The 17,298-nt window shown below is 44.9% G+C and overlaps 1 protein-coding gene across 2 annotated transcripts in view; it reads left to right on the top strand.

The window, feature by feature from the left end:
* The window catches only part of xpo7 (exportin 7), a 105,069-nt gene that overhangs the window by 77,920 nt on the left and 9,851 nt on the right, over nt 1–17,298 (top strand). For both annotated transcript variants that reach the window (XM_072553882.1, XM_072553881.1), the window contains exons 15-24: nt 1,474–1,547; nt 4,538–4,621; nt 5,528–5,588; nt 5,935–6,043; nt 7,029–7,135; nt 10,215–10,303; nt 11,097–11,204; nt 11,485–11,567; nt 13,491–13,705; nt 16,292–16,430. In XM_072553882.1, the coding sequence (XP_072409983.1) occupies nt 1,474–1,547; nt 4,538–4,621; nt 5,528–5,588; nt 5,935–6,043; nt 7,029–7,135; nt 10,215–10,303; nt 11,097–11,204; nt 11,485–11,567; nt 13,491–13,705; nt 16,292–16,430 (1,069 nt within the window). The remainder of the gene's footprint in view (nt 1–1,473; nt 1,548–4,537; nt 4,622–5,527; nt 5,589–5,934; nt 6,044–7,028; nt 7,136–10,214; nt 10,304–11,096; nt 11,205–11,484; nt 11,568–13,490; nt 13,706–16,291; nt 16,431–17,298) is intronic.

Here is a 17,298-nt window from a genome sequence, read left to right as displayed (position 1 = left end):
TGTACTTTCAGACAGCATTCAGTGCTGTTGAGTATTTGCAAGACTGTTTAATGCCAACAAAAAATGTCAAGTTTTCCTTAATACCAACACCGTTGTGTTCAATCTTTCATGAATGAAACCGCTGTAATTGCAGACCAGACTAGGGTGAAGAATTTAGTTTGTGGTTCAGGATGTTTGTCAGTTATTAAGGTACATTGTTGAGAATGCTGATACTGTTGACGTTAACTTTGTTCGGCTGTTGCCACTCATCAGTGGGTCATAGTCATAGAGATGGACAACACGGAAACAGACCCTTCGGTCCAACCCGTCCATGCCAACCAGATATCCCAACCCAATCTAGTCCCACCTGCCAGCACCCGGCCCATATCCCTCCAAACCCTTCCTATTCATATACCCATCCAAATGCCTCTTAAATGTTGCAATTGTACCAGCCTCCACCACTTCCTCTGGCAGCTCATTCCATAGACACACCACCCTCTGTGAGAAGAAGTTGCCCCTTAGGTCTCTTTTATATCATTCCCCTCTCAGCCTAAACCTATGCCCTCTAGTTCTGGACTCCCTGACCCCAGGGAAAAGACTTTGTCTATTTACCCTGTCCATGCACTTCATAATTTTGTGAACCTCAGTCTCTGACACTCCAGGAAAAACAGCCCCAGCCTGTTCAGCATCTCCCTATAGCTCAAATTCTCCAACCCTGGCAACATCCTTGTAAATCTTAATGACTGTAATTTTAAGAGGGTTCATCTTTCTGAGCAATGTCGCCTGTTCGGTGTGTCAGCTGGAAAATACTGACAATGTGAGGTTAGTCTTTGTATTTGGCTTCATTTTCACTGTTACCTTTGCTCAGTTGGTGGTATTCCCACCTGTGCTGAGGATGTTCCAGGTTCCTGGCTTAGTTCAGAAATTTGAGCACTTGTAGCTGGAGTGCAGTACAGAAGCAGTGCTTTCCTGTAAAGACTCCCATCTCACATTGAGATATGCCAGGGAGGTCTTGTCTGACTGCTGAACTGAAAGTAAGATGCAAAAGTAAAGGATTCTCTCTATGTCTTGGCCAACATGTATCCCTCAGGGCAAAAGTGAGGACTGTAGATGCTGGAAACCAGAGGTTGGATCAGAGTGGTGCTGGAAAAGCACAGCAGGTCAGACAGCATCCGAGGAGCAGGAAAATCGACGTTTCGGGCAAAAGCCCTTCATCAGGAATTCCTGGTGAAGGGCTTTTGCCCGAAACGTCGATTTTCCTGCTCCTCAGATGCAGCCTGATCTGTGCTTTTCCAGCACCACTCTGATCCAAACAGCATGTGTCCCTCAGTCGAAATCATTAAACCTGATCACTTAGCTCATTCCTGTTTGGGAGATTTGTCAGTGCACAAACTGAAAGCCATGTTTATCTCTGTCGTGTGAAGTCATTTGCCTGTCCCAGTGGTTTCTGTCTGTTTTCTAATGATGGTTTGTGCTTTGTTTCCCTCTGTGCAGTTATACCGCAGGCTGTCTGAGGTCCTGGGGCTGAACGATGAGACAATGGTTCTGAGTGTTTTCATCGGAAAAATGTGAGTATATGCACACAGGTGCCTCTGACATTTCGATGACCTGTTGATTGAACAGCAGGCAGTGGTCATAATTTGGGGTTTCAGTCCCTGATTTTCCTATGAATTGAGTGTGTCGTGTTAGTGGATTCACTGTGGGAAAATAGGTAAATCAGTTTGATTCTCCCTGTTTCTGCACCTCATTAACCCTGAGGTAGGAGGTATAAGTGAGCTTTTGTTGACCTCTGATATAAGGAAGGTTATGTGTGTGCTGTGGGAATCACAAAGCTTCCATTTACTTGGACGAATGTTGAGACATTCGAAGGTGTTTGCTGAAAAGGCAGTGAAGAGAAATAGGAACAAGTCCCAGAGAATCTCAAAGAAGGGTTGATGTTCTGGGCGATGCCTCTTGGACAGACACTCGGTTCACCTGAAACATGAGCCTGCCTTTTGTCCTTCAGTTTGGGCAGAGAAAGGAAGACTGCCCTTCACAATTAATCCAAAACTGAACAGAATACGGACCACCTCATTCTTATCTACCTCGATCAAGGGTAGAATGGTACTGTCAACTGAAAGAGAATGAAGTGGAAGTGATCCTCAACTGGCTTCAGTTAGACCCATGCAAATTTCACGTTTCAGCACAGACGCTCTCATTCACAAAACTTCCTGATTCTATTGTGTTGTTGGCTGGCAATTATCTGACTATTTGTTGGAAGCATCATTCATAAATTGTGTATCTCTGAAAACGTGTGTACTAGTTTCCATTTTGGAGTGTGAGGTTTTCAGGCTTCACTGAGCTGCTGCTGCTGCTGCTGTCCCTGTCCTGTATTTAAACAGTGTTCCAGGGATTTGACCTTGGGCCAATGTCCTCACAGAACCTGCTCTCTGTCATGGTCTGTCACACACCCATCAGCTTGCTGGTGGGACCTGAATTCTGCTGACCTCTAGTGGCCAACTTAAACTTGATCGATTCTGTGCTTCAAGGGCTTCTGGCTTCAACATGCAAGCTCAGGCAGCTCAAGTTTGTTAGCCCTTGGATTTTTCATTTCCTCTTTTAGACCTGACTGAAGTTTCTGTAAGTTAGGGGAGAAAGTAAGGACTGCAGATGCTGGAGATCAGAGCTGAAAATGTGTTGCTGGAAAAGCGCAGCAGGTCAGGCAGCATCCAAGGAGCAGGAGAATCGACATTTCGGGCATGAGCCCGTCTTCGGGAATGAGGAAAGTGTGTCCAGCAGGCTAAGATAAAAGGTAGGGAGGGAGGGACTTGGGGGTGGGGCGTTGGAAATGCAATAGGTGGTAGGAGGTCAAGGTGAGGGTGATAGACCGGAGTGGGGCTGGGGGCGGAGAGGTCAGGAAGAAGATTGCAGGTTAGGAAGGCAGTGCTCAGTTCGAGGGATTTGACTGAGACAAGGTGGGAGGAGGGGAATTGAGGAAACTGGAGAAATCTGAGTTCATCCCTTGTGGTTGAAGGGTTCCTAGGCGGAAGGTGAGGCGCTCTTCCTCCAGCCATCGTGTTGCTATGGTCTGACGATGGAGGAGTCCAAGGACTTGCATGTCCTTGGTGGAGTGGGAGGGGGAGTTGAAGTGTTGAGCCACGGGTTGGTTGGTCCGGGTGTCCCAGAGGTGTTCTCTGAAGCGTTCCGCAAGTAGGCGGCCTGTCTCCCCAATATAGAGGAGGCTACATCGGGTGCAGCGGATGCAATGAATGATGTGTGTGGAGGTGCAGGTGAATTTGTGGCGGATATGGAAGGATCCCTTGGGGCCTTGGAGGGAAGTAAGGGGGGAGGTGTGGGCGCAAGTTTTGCATTTCTTGCGGTTGCAGGGGAAGGTGCCGGGAGTGGAGGTTGGGTTGGTTGGGGGTGTGGACCTGACGACGGAGTCACGGAGGGAGTGATCTTTTAGGGAACGCTGATAGGGGAGGGGAGCGAAATATATCCCTGGTGGTGGGGTCTGTTTGGAGGTGGCAGAAATGACGGCGGATGATACGATGTATATGGAGGTTGGTGGGATGGTCGGTGAGGACCAGTGGGGTTCTGTCCTGGTGGCGGTTGGAGGGGTGGGGTTCAAGGGTGGACGAGCGGGAAGTGGAGGAGATGCGGTGGAGGGCATCGTCGACCACGTCTGGGGGGATGTTGCGGTCTTTGAAGAAGGAGACCATCTGGGTTGTACGGTATTGGAACTGGTCCTCCTGGGAGCAGATGCGGCGGAGACGAAGGAATTGGGAATATGGGATGGCGTTTTTACAGGGGGCAGAGTGGGAGGAGGTGTAGTCTAGGTAGCTGTGGGTTTGGTTTCTGTAAGTTAGCCGAGTAGCTGATCTGAGTGCTGTGGCTTAATTCATGGCAAACTCCCATATCCCAGGACGAGAGCTGTCAGCATTACTGAAATGTCACTTAGTAAGTTAAAGGGATGATGGTCATAGCTGGCCACTTCTCGTGGTATCCAGTACTAAAGTCAAGGGAATGTTATAGATGTCAGAGTGAAAACTCCTGCTTGTCAGCAACTTCGGTTCATAATTGCCCTGACTTGGCACAAGCCCCAGGTTCCATCGTACCGGCCTAATTCATAAGTTACATGTCATGTGCAACGAATGAGGAAAAAAAACACGTCTCACTCCCATCTTGAGGAAAGAGCAGTGACTGTATCCGAAAATTGGTTGAGAGTTTGTAGGAGATGTTCAGAGTTGGTTTGTTTGAGAAGTGTTGAACGTAACTGAGGTAGCCACACTCAATCCTGAACTCGGATTGAACACGCTTTGTAAGTGTGAAGCAGTGCCTTCCAGTTGCCAAAGCTCCTTGCATCTCGTCAGTGCAACATAAAGTCGGTCTGGAAAATCAAGTGGTTAACATCTGTGTATACTGTGGTCAGAATTTCAGCTGTGTTATTTTATTGAGTTAAAAATTATTGGAGTGAATACACTAATTAATCCAAAGCCTCTGTTTGAAAAGAGAGAAGGAAATGTCGCATGTTTGTTTTTGTATTTGACTGTTAACAATGACTCTGATCTCCAACCAGAATTACCAACCTGAAGTTCTGGGGAAGATGTGAACCAATTACTTCAAAGACACTTCAGCTGCTGAATGATCTTTCCATCGGATATCCTTTCATTTAAAAAACAAAATGGATCACTTAAACAGGTTGACTGGCTTCTGGGATCCCAAGGTGAAGGGTCAAGGCCAACTGTACTGTCTTGAGGTCTCTCAAGGGATGAGTCAGGAGGTCGGGCTGAATGTGACACCACGTTTTGGGACAAAATCTGGTAGAGCAAAGTCTGGAAAGAAGGTCCTCCGAGACCGTCAACGTTGAGGCAAATACAGTTGAATAAGTCTTGATTTTCGCACTGTCAGGCAGCAGGCATTGCGAGTTAGGGGTATGTTATCTCCAGTTGAAGCGCCCCATTCAGATCAGTCATTATGGAAAGGCACATGGAGGGCAACAATGAAGCTGGGAGATGGTGCATACAGTCAGTGTTTAACACCAAGTTCCAAGACCAGAATCACCCAAATGTTCATTGCAAACAGTGTTTGGAAGATAGGTTGGAATGTTGTATCGCCAGTTGAATTATTAGCCTTCGCATTGAATGCCCGCAGTGTCAATTGTTGGTGTCTGGCATAGTGCCTGTACATTAGCCTGGGTTCAGTCGAGATCTTTGTTACTGTTTGTGACAAAATGATCCAGAGCACCATAATCCTTGCTCTCACCAGTTTGAAATACCCCCAGAATGATTGTGTTATGTTGGGTTATGTTTGAAAGCCAATGAAAAACTGCTTGTTCCAAGTGAGTTAAGCAGCTGGGGTACAGAAACTGGGAGGCATCTCTACCCCCCAACAGGAAAGGAACTGGTGAGTGCAATTCATCCTGATGCTGCCTGAAATAGCTGTCAGTGAAAAGATGTTTACAACATAGCTTTTGAAATTGAATGGAAGAGAGCCAAGCACCTGAAGGAGTGAGTGCAATTCTACTGTCAATGCTGGTTGATTCTCCTTAACTGATTGGATGTACATACAGCAGTGTGAGGAAGCTGGTGAAACTCACTGCTGTTCAGTTCATGCTGAACAATCACACAGTAAGTACCCCATATGCCTCTTGTTTTGTTTCGGGCCTTTCACTCCACCCTTTCTCCCTTGATGAAGTTCAGAATGCTCTCAATCCAAATGGGTACGAGTTCTATTTCGAACTCATGGTGGAGTCACTTTGTCCAATTTGGTTCCCATTCGAAATAATCGTTGTTTCAGGTTAACTCCTGTTAAAAATCAGTAAAACAATGAGAAACCTCTGGATTTCATGTTGGAATGAACGTTTTAAATGTTCAAAAATGGACTCCGACAGTGATCTTGATGCTGTATGTTGTGTATTTTTTATGCTAATTGGAGAATGAGTGAGTAACCTTGTGTTGCACCTTGAATTGACAGAGTGAACACTTCTCATTCCTGGGCATCAATAACCAATCTAACCTGAGTGACATGCGTTGCCGCACCACCTTCTACACAGCCCTTGGACGCTTGCTTATGGTTGATCTAGGTATGCAAGAGCTGCAAACGTCAGAGGGATGAATTATCCTTGACTGTCAATCTACACGGTTATCATTGTAAATAGTAACGGAACATGGCTGAACATCCAGAGTAGATAATGTTCTAGTTGACCGAAGATAAAAGTTCTATGTTCTGAAAACCAACTAGTGCCATAAAACTGGCGGTGATATTCTGTAACACTTTCTGATATCTACTGCAGCTGGCAGTTCTACAGCTCCACACATGGAGAAGACATCAGAGCACCTCACCAGGTAAATTCTAGGGCTCTCAGCGGTTACCTGGGAGTGTTTGTCAGAGTCAGGACGATACTGCCCTGTTTCTGATTACACACACCTTCGGAATATGATGTCTCAGCTGGGATGATAGAATTTGCCACTTGGTTTCAGAGAGGCAGAGAGCCGCAATTGAATGAGAAGGATTTGAAGGAGATTATTGAATGCAGAGAGAAAGGCCAAGGGGACTTGATAGGAGCTGCCATATCTGAACAAATCGAGCAGGGGAGATGTGAAGTCATTCGCTCCTCAGAGGGTGGAGAATTTGAGGATAAAGAGTAAGTTTCCAAACAAATGGCTGTTAGGATTGGAAGATCCACAAAGGGGCAAAGTTGGAAAGTGAGGGGGGAAAGTTGCTGAGAGCCAGGAAATGCTACAGAATATTGTCGCATCAGTTTTTACAATTGGATTACTTGACAAGAAGGATCAGCTGAGGTGCAGTAAGGAGAATAGTTCACCTTTAGATCAGTCACATTCCCCAAGGGGTGCTGCTGGTAATGTGGTTATGTTCTGGGTGCATGCAGGATCTAGCTCATTTGCAGTTGAAGATGCATTTTTATGGGCTTGCCAACATCAGCCACTTGAGACAGATACCAATGAGCAATTGTCAGGGAATGGATAATTCAGGAAGAAGATGAGAATGTTGGTGTTTGAGAAAGAGTCTTGCGAGTAACTCATCAGATGCTCTGTCGATTCCTACAGGTGAGGATGAAGACCAGTTTGAGCAGTTCATGCTCCCTTTAACAGCAGCATTTGAAACAGTGGCACAGATGTTTAATTCAAACACGTTCAATGAGCAAGACGCTAAGGTACAACATTTTCTCATTCCCTAAATTGCAGCTGCTGAATTTCAAGCAAACTGTAGTTCATTTACAAAACTATGCACTTGGAGCAAACTGGTTCTGTGGATTTGATCTCCAATGGACATCTTTACAGAAACATTCTTAACTCTGGAATGGGAGCAGATCATTCAAGCTGCCAACCCCTCTCAGCCTATTGACACGATTGTGAGAGATTGAACAGTTCAGTGCCTGCATTATCCCTGTAAGCCTGAACACCATGGTAGTCAGAAATCTAACAGGATCTACATTGAACTGACTCAAACACTGAACATCGCACATCCCTTTGTGACAGAGAATTCCAAATATGCACTCCCCTCATGGAACTACTTTTCCTTGTCTCAGTCCGAAGTCGAAGGACACCAAGTTGCTGTCTGACTGGTTTATTTGAAATCACAAGCTTTCAGAGCACTGCTTCACCTGACAAAGGGAGGAGCTGCACTCCATAGGCTTGCAATTTCAAATAAACCTGTTGGACTATAACCTGGCGTCCTCTAACTGCAGACCTTGTCCATCCCAGTTCAACACCAGCAGCTCCACGTCACCCCGAAGTGGCATCCCTCTTGTTAGAATTATGCCCCTGGTTCTAGACTCCCCACCAGAGGAAACATCTTAGCTGCATCTACCCTTGTCTGTCCCTTGAAGTATTTTGTGAGTTACAATGAGATCACCTTTCTTTGTTGAAAACCTGTGACAATACAGACCCAGTTTCACCAGTCTGTCTTCACAGGATAGTTCCACCATCCCAGGAATAAGTCTGGGTGAACCTTTGTTCACTCCCTCGGTGACAATAATATCTTACCTGAGATAAGGAAACCAAAACTGGACACAGTATCCTGATGGGTTAACCAAGCTCTTATGAAGCAAAACGTCACTACTCCCGTCCTCAAATCCTCTTAGAATAGAAGACAACATTCCAATAGGCTTCTTAATAACTTGCTATTCCTGTTTGTTAGCCTTCAGTGATTTATCAAAGAGGACACTTAAGCCCAACATCTCTTGATCAAAGAGTAATCTGCACGTCTGTTTCTCCTACCAAGTGGGTGATGTCACATGTTTGCACATTATTTTCAAAGTGCCTGTTCTTGCCCATTCACTAGACCTGTCCAAACTCTCTGCAGTCCACTTTCCATCTTGCTCACAACACATATTCCCACTTGACTTTGCGTCATCTGCAAGTTTGGAAATATTACATTTAATCCTCACCTCAAATCATTGTTTCATCTTATAAAGAGCTGGGGGCTAGGTATTAATCCTTGTAGTATCCCAGCCGTCACAGCCTGCCATTGTCAGAAAGACTCATTTGTTCGAACTATTTTCTATCTTGTTAGTACATCACTGCCTATACCACAATTAGTTCCTGGGGATTTATCACCTTTCAGCTCCATTTACTTTTCCTAATGCAACCTTCTTACTGTTAATAATTCTCTTCAACTCCTCAGTGACTTAGATTGCTAATTCTGGGAGATGTTATATATCCTCACCAGTGAAAACAGACACCAGGTAATCATTTAGCCTGTCTGCCAATTTCTGGATTTCCCATGATGAGTTCTCCTGACTCTGCTTTGGGAAACTTAGCCTTAAAAATTATGAGTATGCCCTTTTCTGTTCCATAATAACAGATCTGAAATAGCAGGTCCTCTCGTTGGCTTCTCAACAGAGAGCCATTCCTGTGATACTGCAGAAACTCATCCTCCACAGCTTTCATGCTCTGTTGCTTTCCCCAGTGTCATAGACAGATTGAAGTCACTATGGTAGCTGTGGTCCATGCCACAAGCTTCTCTATCTCATCCTGTGTCCCACATCCAACTTGTGTTGCATGGCCTGTAAATAACTCGTACCGATATGTGCTAGCCTTGGCTGGTTCTCAGTCCCCTCAACTTGCACACGATTTCTGATGGACAGCAGAGATGTTCTTCATGCTATGGACTTGTCTCTGGCTGCACTCACCGAACGAATTATCATTCTCGGAAGTTTCCACAATGAAGTTCTAATCAGCAGGCATGGTAACCACGGGCTGACTGTGTGACCTGCCTGCTTGGCCATCACTCTCTCCTTGGCCACTCCATCATCAGCAAGGTGACCATCTTTATCATTCGTCCTGTACCTGTTGGATGCACAACAGGGTGTCCAGCTGCTGTTCAGGCTTGGGCAGTAGCTGATACTCCTGTATATATGTTCAGGTTGTTCTGTTAGAATGCACATTTGATCAGCACAAATTGGCTCTCATGTGATTGACAAATTGTGGACCTTGTTTGGATAAAGCAAACTTTGTACTGAACAGGTACAGCGATTTTCTACAGCAGGTTTCCGTAGCGCGACATTGTAGAGGAACACAACTTTCTCATTATAGTAGAACAACCTGTGTTACGCTGGAACATAGTCTGTCCATGACTTCTCTCACAGCACAGGGCATCCCCTAAAAATCTGTTGGTAACCCCTTTCGTCTTCTGTATTCCCATTTTTCTGATTGTTTTATGTTTCATTGGCACAGTGGCTTGAATCAACAGTGTGAGCTGTATATGTAGTTGGATTGCCTGTAGTTCTCATAGAGGAACTTGCTGTGAGTTAAATTCCAAGCTGGGCGGAATAATTTCTGGTGTGCAGATTTGAATAGATGATATGCTTTGTGCCATTGCAGTGCACAGTGTTACAGCTGTTTCCAAATGCCCACGTGTGCAAAGGCCATGCGGCTGCAGAGTCATTTTCTCTGCTGCATTTGAATTGAATCAAATACTTGGCTCTTGAAGGAAAAATGATGTTCTGATTTAGCAGTCACACTCAAGGGCTGTAGATATGGCCATGGATAGCACTCCGCATATGGCAACCTGTCCGATGATGGTATGAGTGAAAGAGATGAGAAAAGGAGTTGGCTATTCAGTGCCTCAAGCCTGCTCCATCTTTCACCAAGATCATGGCCTTGCCTCCAGTTTGCTGTAACCCTTTCTGTGTCTCTCAGCCAGAATGGCACACCTATCAGGGAATTGAGGGTGTTGGAGCTGCCGATATGTTTGTATAATGATACTAAGTGATGTTTGTTTATTTGCAGCGAACTCTGGTTGGCCTGGTGAGAGATCTGAGAGGAATTGCCTTTGCCTTTAATGCTAAGACCAGCTTTATGATGCTCTTTGACTGGATGTATCCTTTTTGGTGTTTGTCTGGAATCAAAAACAGAGAAGTGTGTGACATCATTTCACTAGAAAAAAGGGCACTTCAGTTTCATGTTGAGTCTGTGGTGAAAAAGCACAAAAGCTTTCTGAGAACGTTCTTACAAGCAGATCATCACAAGGAAATCTCTCATTCCTCTTTGTGAATTGTTACAGATGTGTGAAACTTATTGAAATTGGGATTAACCTCCTGAATCTAACAGTCCTGGGATTTGAGGCCATCATCAAAGCAGACAGTTTTGGTCCATCTCAGAAAGCAGTGCACTGTCAGAGATAGTTCCTGAGGGACAGCTCTGTGGTGGAGTTCTGTCCTGAGAGAGAACGAGTTGTGGCTAAGATGTAAAGGCTTTGTTTGCCTGATCGAGCTGCTGTACCATTCGGAAGGTTTTTGGTGTCGTGGGCAAGATTGTTTCCTCAAACAACATTGCTGATCATTCTGGTCCCATCTTCATGTTTGAGTGTGAATGAAGTTCACTGCTCCCCAACAGCTGTTTGTTCCTGAATGCGGGATCTTGCTGTGTAACAATGGCTTGCCTGTTTGCCAATGTATCGCTGGCAGTCCTTCAACAATATGTGAAGCACTTTGAAAGGATGATCAGAGAATTAGTAGGTGCTTCAGCAGGCTTTTATTGAAATAGGGAGGTATTCACTAATAATGAAGCCAATTAAGTCAGCACTCCATTTCCCTTGACGTTTGAGATATCTTTTAATATCGGCAAGTTATTTGAATAGTTGACCAAATTTCCTTAGCTTTCTGTGCCCAGCTATCCCACGTACATGCCTATCCTCCAGCGTGTTGTGGAACTTTGGTATCACGACCCAGCATGCACCACGCCCATCCTCAAACTGATGGCTGAACTCGTTCATAACAGGTAAAATACCTACTGTCCCTGTAGTAGCCGTCTGTGAGATCTCTCTCTATCAGCAATGTATGGCGAGTAACTCTTTCACCCTGGCATTGCAGTGGTGTGTGCCTGTGGTATCATGGTGTCAGAGAGGGAATGTAAAGTTGCTGGGATTGTTTGGAATGAGATCTGACTGCATGTCTAGCAGAATGCTGTGCTTGAAATGTTTGCTTTCTGACCCCATGATCAGGTTTGTTTCCAGACATTGTAATGTTACAACCCTGTCACTGTTTGATCCTATTTGCAGGTCACAGCGGCTGCAGTTTGATGTGTCTTCTCCGAATGGGATCCTTCTGTTTCGAGAGACCAGTAAAATGATTACAACCTACGGTCAGTGTGATTCAGTGTCGCTGCATTTCCGAACAACGTGATGGTGTTCGAGCAGCTTTCCTGGTCCCCTACCCTCACCTCTGTACCCTGCTCAGCTCCAAGAGAACCTCAGTGTGAACTGCTCAACACAACTTTGATAGCCCCATCTTTTTTTGGCCTTTCCGGGGACATGGGTCAGCATTTGTTGTCCTTCTTCAATCACAACAGAGTAGCTTGCCAGACTGTTTCAGAGTGCACTGAGGAGACAACTGCATTGTTGATCCGGAGTCCCATCACGGCCAGACTGGCAATGATCAGTGATGGTCATTTGAGTCAAAGAGTGACAGCCACTGTAACTGAGACTAGCTTTCAATGTAATTTGGTAGTCAATAGCATTTGTTTTCTGTGCTAAGGTGACATCTCGTCACCTTCCTCAGATCATGAGCTTAGCCCTCTGGGTTACAAATCATGTGACATTGCCACAGTGCATTGTCTCCCCATGTGGCAGATGGGATAAGCTTCTGCTCAGTCTCTCCTCCCCTTGCTGTTGAAGATCTGTTTCCTTCTCATGGCTCACCCTTTTGTGCCCACTTTCTCCTGCCTTGCCTCTGGAACCTGAGCATCAAATTCAACTGGATGATAACAAATGAATTCATCCTTTACAACTTTTTTGGATGCTCCATGCCTGACTTGCAGGGGCATGGCTTATTACTGGTATGATGATCCCAGCTGATGCTACTGCTGGGCAAGTCATATTCCAGACTGAAGTCTGACTTCATGGAGTTCTGTTTTATTCAATCTGGTGGGCCTCTGGTGAATCATGACCACACAATGCTGCAGATGGGGTTTTAACATGAAAAGAAAGTTAGCACACCACAGAAATGAAGATCAAATAGAACACACCAAACTATTTACATAGATTCTAATTTGAAAGATTTCGAAACACAGCAAGATGCAGTTCCACCTTCTGCCAATGCTCTCACTTTCCAGTTCTCGGATATCAGAGTGTTTCATTCTCAATCACATTGATCAGTTTGAGGTAACTATCTTTTGATCCCTGACCTTGATAGTCTTTTCCTTGATTATTCGTACAAGTGGTGTTAAACTATCCAATAACCATTTCACAGTTCTAATTGCATACGTTTTGTCAGGAATTGTTAAACTAAAACACTTAAAACAGTTAGGAAACTAGTTATACTCAGTTTGAGCTAATTTCTTTCTCTGGTCGAAACCATTCTTAAATATAACTCCAACCAGGTCTTGTGCACACTGCCTGCAAGATTTTCCACACTTGAAACAGAAAGGATTCATTCTTGATCCTCCGAAACCAAAACAAGCAAATGGCCTTTGAATGTTTATTCCCTCTGATTGTAAAACTCCCACCACATGAATAAATTCTCATCATTATTCCAGGAGGGCCCCCAGTCAGCTGCTCCCTGACACTGACTGGTTTCAAGTCGGACAGACACGTTGATAATTGAATCTCTTCATGCACACAGACCAAACCCACGTGGTACTGGTTCAAATTCCCAATTCCAAAGCATTTATAGCTTTGACGGTCAGGAGCAACATCATGAAAAGTTGAAAAGTAGACCCATCAATGAAATGCAGTAACATGGGGATGGGAGTGTTGATCATTTTGATTTTGTGTGGGTTTTGTCTTTCATAGCTCGAAAGTTTTCATCTGTGCAACAGTGGTACGAATTGCTGTAGGTTTGAATTGAGCCATTTTGCACGTGATTAATTATGGCCATTTTGCATGGAGGGTGATAGTACTAACACATGTATTCACTCAGATAAATGTTCATTGCTGTGAAAGACTCTATTGGTTTTTATGAGGAAATGCTGTGTTGTCTTTTCCTATCTGTCATGATGTTTTTGATCCATTTGAAGATGTAATGTAGACTTATCAACAGCTGCAGTCTTTTTGTGTTACTCACACAGGTAATCGTATCCTCACCTTGGGAGAGGTGCCAAAGGACCAGGTTTACGGACTCAAATTGAAAGGAATTTCCATTTGCTTCTCCATGTTGAAAGCAGCTCTCAGTGGCAACTACGTCAACTTTGGAGTCTTCCGTCTTTATGGAGACGATGCCCTTGACAATGCTTTGCAAACATTTATTAAACTCCTCCTATCGATCCCTCACAGTGACCTTCTGGTAAGTATCCTTGCCCTCAGTTAGAGCGCCTGTGTTTTGGGGATTGATTCTGTTGAAAGAATACAGTTGAAATCAGGGCATTCGGTGTACATTGGTCCGACTTGTTTCCTGTGTGCAGCCCATGCAGATTACTCGGTGGATCCCACTGAGAGTGACTGGTAACTGCGTGACTCTTAGTTGTATGTGCAAGTTATTGCGCAGCCTCTTTTTTTTTTGTGTGCTGGCTTGACTAATCCCTGCAACCTAATCGATTAGATTGTCCATTATCGGTCTGTTATCGGTCCAATTCTTTTGTACGATCATCTTTAGGTCTCTTCCTGTGTCCTCGAAAATGGAACATGACAACGCAGTACAGACCCTTTGGCCCTTGATATTGCGCTGACCAGTGAAACCAATCTGAAACCCATTTAACCTACATTATTTCATTCTCGTCCATATGCCTATCCAATGACCATTTAAATGCTCTTAAAGTTGGCGAGTCTATTGTTGCAGGCAGTGCGTTCCGCACCCCGACTACTCTGAGTAAAGAAACTACCTCTGACATCCATCCTATCTCTATCACCCCTCAATTTAAAGCTGTGTCCCCTCGTGCTAGCCATTACCATCTGAGGGAAAAGGCTCTCACTGGACACCCCATCTAACCATCTGATTATCTTATATGTCTCAATTAGGTCACCTCTCAACCTCCTTCTGCCCAATGAAAGCAGCCTCAAATCCCTCAGCCTTTCCTCATAAGACCTTCCCTCCATACCAGGCAACATCCTAGTAAATCTCCTCTGCACCCTTTCCAAAGCTTCCACATCCTTCCTAGAATGCGGTGACCAGAACTGTACACAATACTCCCAAGTGTGGCCGCACCAGTTTTGTACAGCTACAGCATGATCCCATTGTTCCGAAACTCAATTCCTCTACTTTAGCACCATTTGCCTTCTTAACAACCCTATCAACCTGGGTGGCACCTTCAGGGATCTATGTACATGGACACCAAGATCTCTCTGCCCACTTACACTACCAAGAATCTTACCATTAGCCCAGTACTCTACATTCCGGTTACTCCGACCAAAGTGAATCACCTCACACTTTTCCACATTAAACTCCATTTGCCGCCTCTCAGCCCAGCTCTGCAGCTTATCTATGTCCCTCTGTAGCCTACAATATCCTTCAGCACTACCCACAACTCCACCAACCTTAGTTTCGTCCGCAAATTTATTAACCCATCCTTCTCTGCCCTCATCCAGGTCATTTATAAAAATGACGAACAGTAGTGGTCCCAAAACAGATCCTTGTGGTACATCACTAGTAACTGAACTCCAGTGTGAACATTTCTCACCAACCACCACCCTCTGTCGTCTTTCAGCTCGCAAATTTCTGATCCAAACCGCTACATCACTCCCAATCCCATTTCCTGCAATAGCCTACAGTGGGGAACCTTACTGAAATCCAAGTACACCACGTCAACTGCTTTACCCTCATCCACCTGTTTGATCACCTTCTCGAAGCACTCAATAAGGTTTGTGAGGCACGACCTACCTTTCACAAAACTGTGTTGACTATCTCGAATCAACTGATTCCTTTCTCGATGATTATAGATCCGCTCTCTCATAACTTTTTCCAACATTTGACCCACAACCGAAGTAAGCTCATTGGTCTATAATTACCAGGGTTGTCCCTACTCCCCTTCTTGAACAAGGGGACATTTGCTATCTTCCAATCTTCTGGCACTGTTCCTGTAGACATTGATGACAAAGGTCAAAGCCAAAGGCTCTGCCTCTTGTTGACCTGTTACACACTGTGTCAGGAAACCCTCCTCCACACACTGGACAAAAACTGACCCCTGTTAAGTACTTGAACTATAGTATTCCCACTCAATATTTGGAAAGTTAAAGACCCCCATGACAACTACCCTGTCACTTGCTCCTAACCACAGTTAGCTTTGCTATCCTCTGCATCTCTGGAACTATTCAGAGGCCTATAGAAAGCTCCCAACAGGGTGACCTCTCCCTAACCTCAGCCCATACTACCTCAGTAATGAGTCCTCAAATGTCCTTTCTACCACTGTAATACTGTCCTTGACTAACAATGCCACGCCTCCCCCTCTTTTACCATCTTCTTTGTTCTTCGTGTTCCCTGTTCCTGTTGTAACATTGTGCCACCCCCTTGACTGATGTTACTTTCCACCCATGGACAAATACCCCGCATCTCCCAGCCCACAGCTGGGTGCCTCAGAATCTGACATCCAGTCACTGAGCCAGAACATTTTGTGAGAATCCATGGACCAAAACTTAGAATTACCATTATCTCTTTTTGTTTGCAAAGACGAGATGGCACAAAGTTAAAACTGTCATGGAAGCTTGCACTTTGTTTTGTGATGAATTGGTTTAATGAATGACACATGGGTGCTGGTATCTGCTGTTTCCCTTCTCATGACGGTTAAGGTTTCTAACCTGCTGGTTTGTCCTGAGCTTCACATCCTTAACCAGTTTTCTGTGTTCCAACAATTGTCCTTGTTTGAAGCTTTCTCCAAACTCTTCCTCTTTGCTTTCTGCAATTTAATATTCCATTGTTTTCTCATTTTCCTCCCCCCAGGATTACCCCAAGCTCAGTCAGTCCTATTACTCCTTGTTAGAAGTTCTTACCCAGGACCACATGAATTTTATTGCCAGCCTGGAACCTCATGTTATCATGTACATTCTGTCCTCCATTTCAGAAGGTCTTACCGCACTGGGTAAGTCACTTGTCATGCAGATGGCAAAAAAATTAAGCATTAATCAAACTTTACGAACTCTCTCTCAGGAATTTATATTGAGGTCTATCAGCCAAATGGGTGTGATCTGGATGTCGTTAGGTTCATGGTTGTACAGACACTGTTGCCCCACCTCTCAGTGTGGATACCTCTGTTCAGAAAGTTTGACTGTTGCTACATTGGAACTTGTCCCCTTTCCAGCTCCTGATACTTGGTAAACGCTGTAGAAGCCCTGGCAACATAATCCAGCCTGTGCTCACGTTGCAAACCTGCTCATTTGCCTCGGAGTATTGTGGGCCTGGAAGTTGGGAAGGGCTTTCAGCACTTTTCTGTCATAATTTGCTGAATCACATCAGTTAAGTATATTGCTGACACGTTCAGATAGGCATGAATTCATGAGAACGTGGACTTGATCAACCATGTGCTAATGACCTGATAGACAAACTGTTTGTGGTTATGTTGTTACTCTGAGAAATGTTAGCCAATTTACCAGGAAGAGTTCTGTTGCCCTTTCACTTGTGGTACGGCACATGCGTCATAGCACATCTGAAAGTCAGAGGCTCAGTCCGAGGGGGCGTGTTGACTTGAACTGTGTGCTGCAGTCTCTGAATTACAACCCTCCCTGATTCAGGAATGCAAAAGCTCATGCCACTGAGTCACAGCTCACCATATTGGGTGTAGGACCTGAAGAATGAGTCGTGTGGCCACTAAGTCAATTCAGAGTACTGTGTGTGAGAGTGAGGAAAATTAGCCCTGTTGTATGTTAGCGCTTAAAAATGTGTTGCTGGAAAAGCGCAGCAGGTCAGGCATGCCCGAAACGTTGATCCTCCTGTTCCTTTGATGCTGCCTG

Source organism: Chiloscyllium punctatum, chromosome 35, assembly GCF_047496795.1.
Source record: "Chiloscyllium punctatum isolate Juve2018m chromosome 35, sChiPun1.3, whole genome shotgun sequence".
In the NCBI taxonomy this organism is placed as follows: Eukaryota; Metazoa; Chordata; class Chondrichthyes; order Orectolobiformes; family Hemiscylliidae; genus Chiloscyllium; species Chiloscyllium punctatum.
This window is presented reverse-complemented; position numbering and strand designations above follow the sequence as displayed.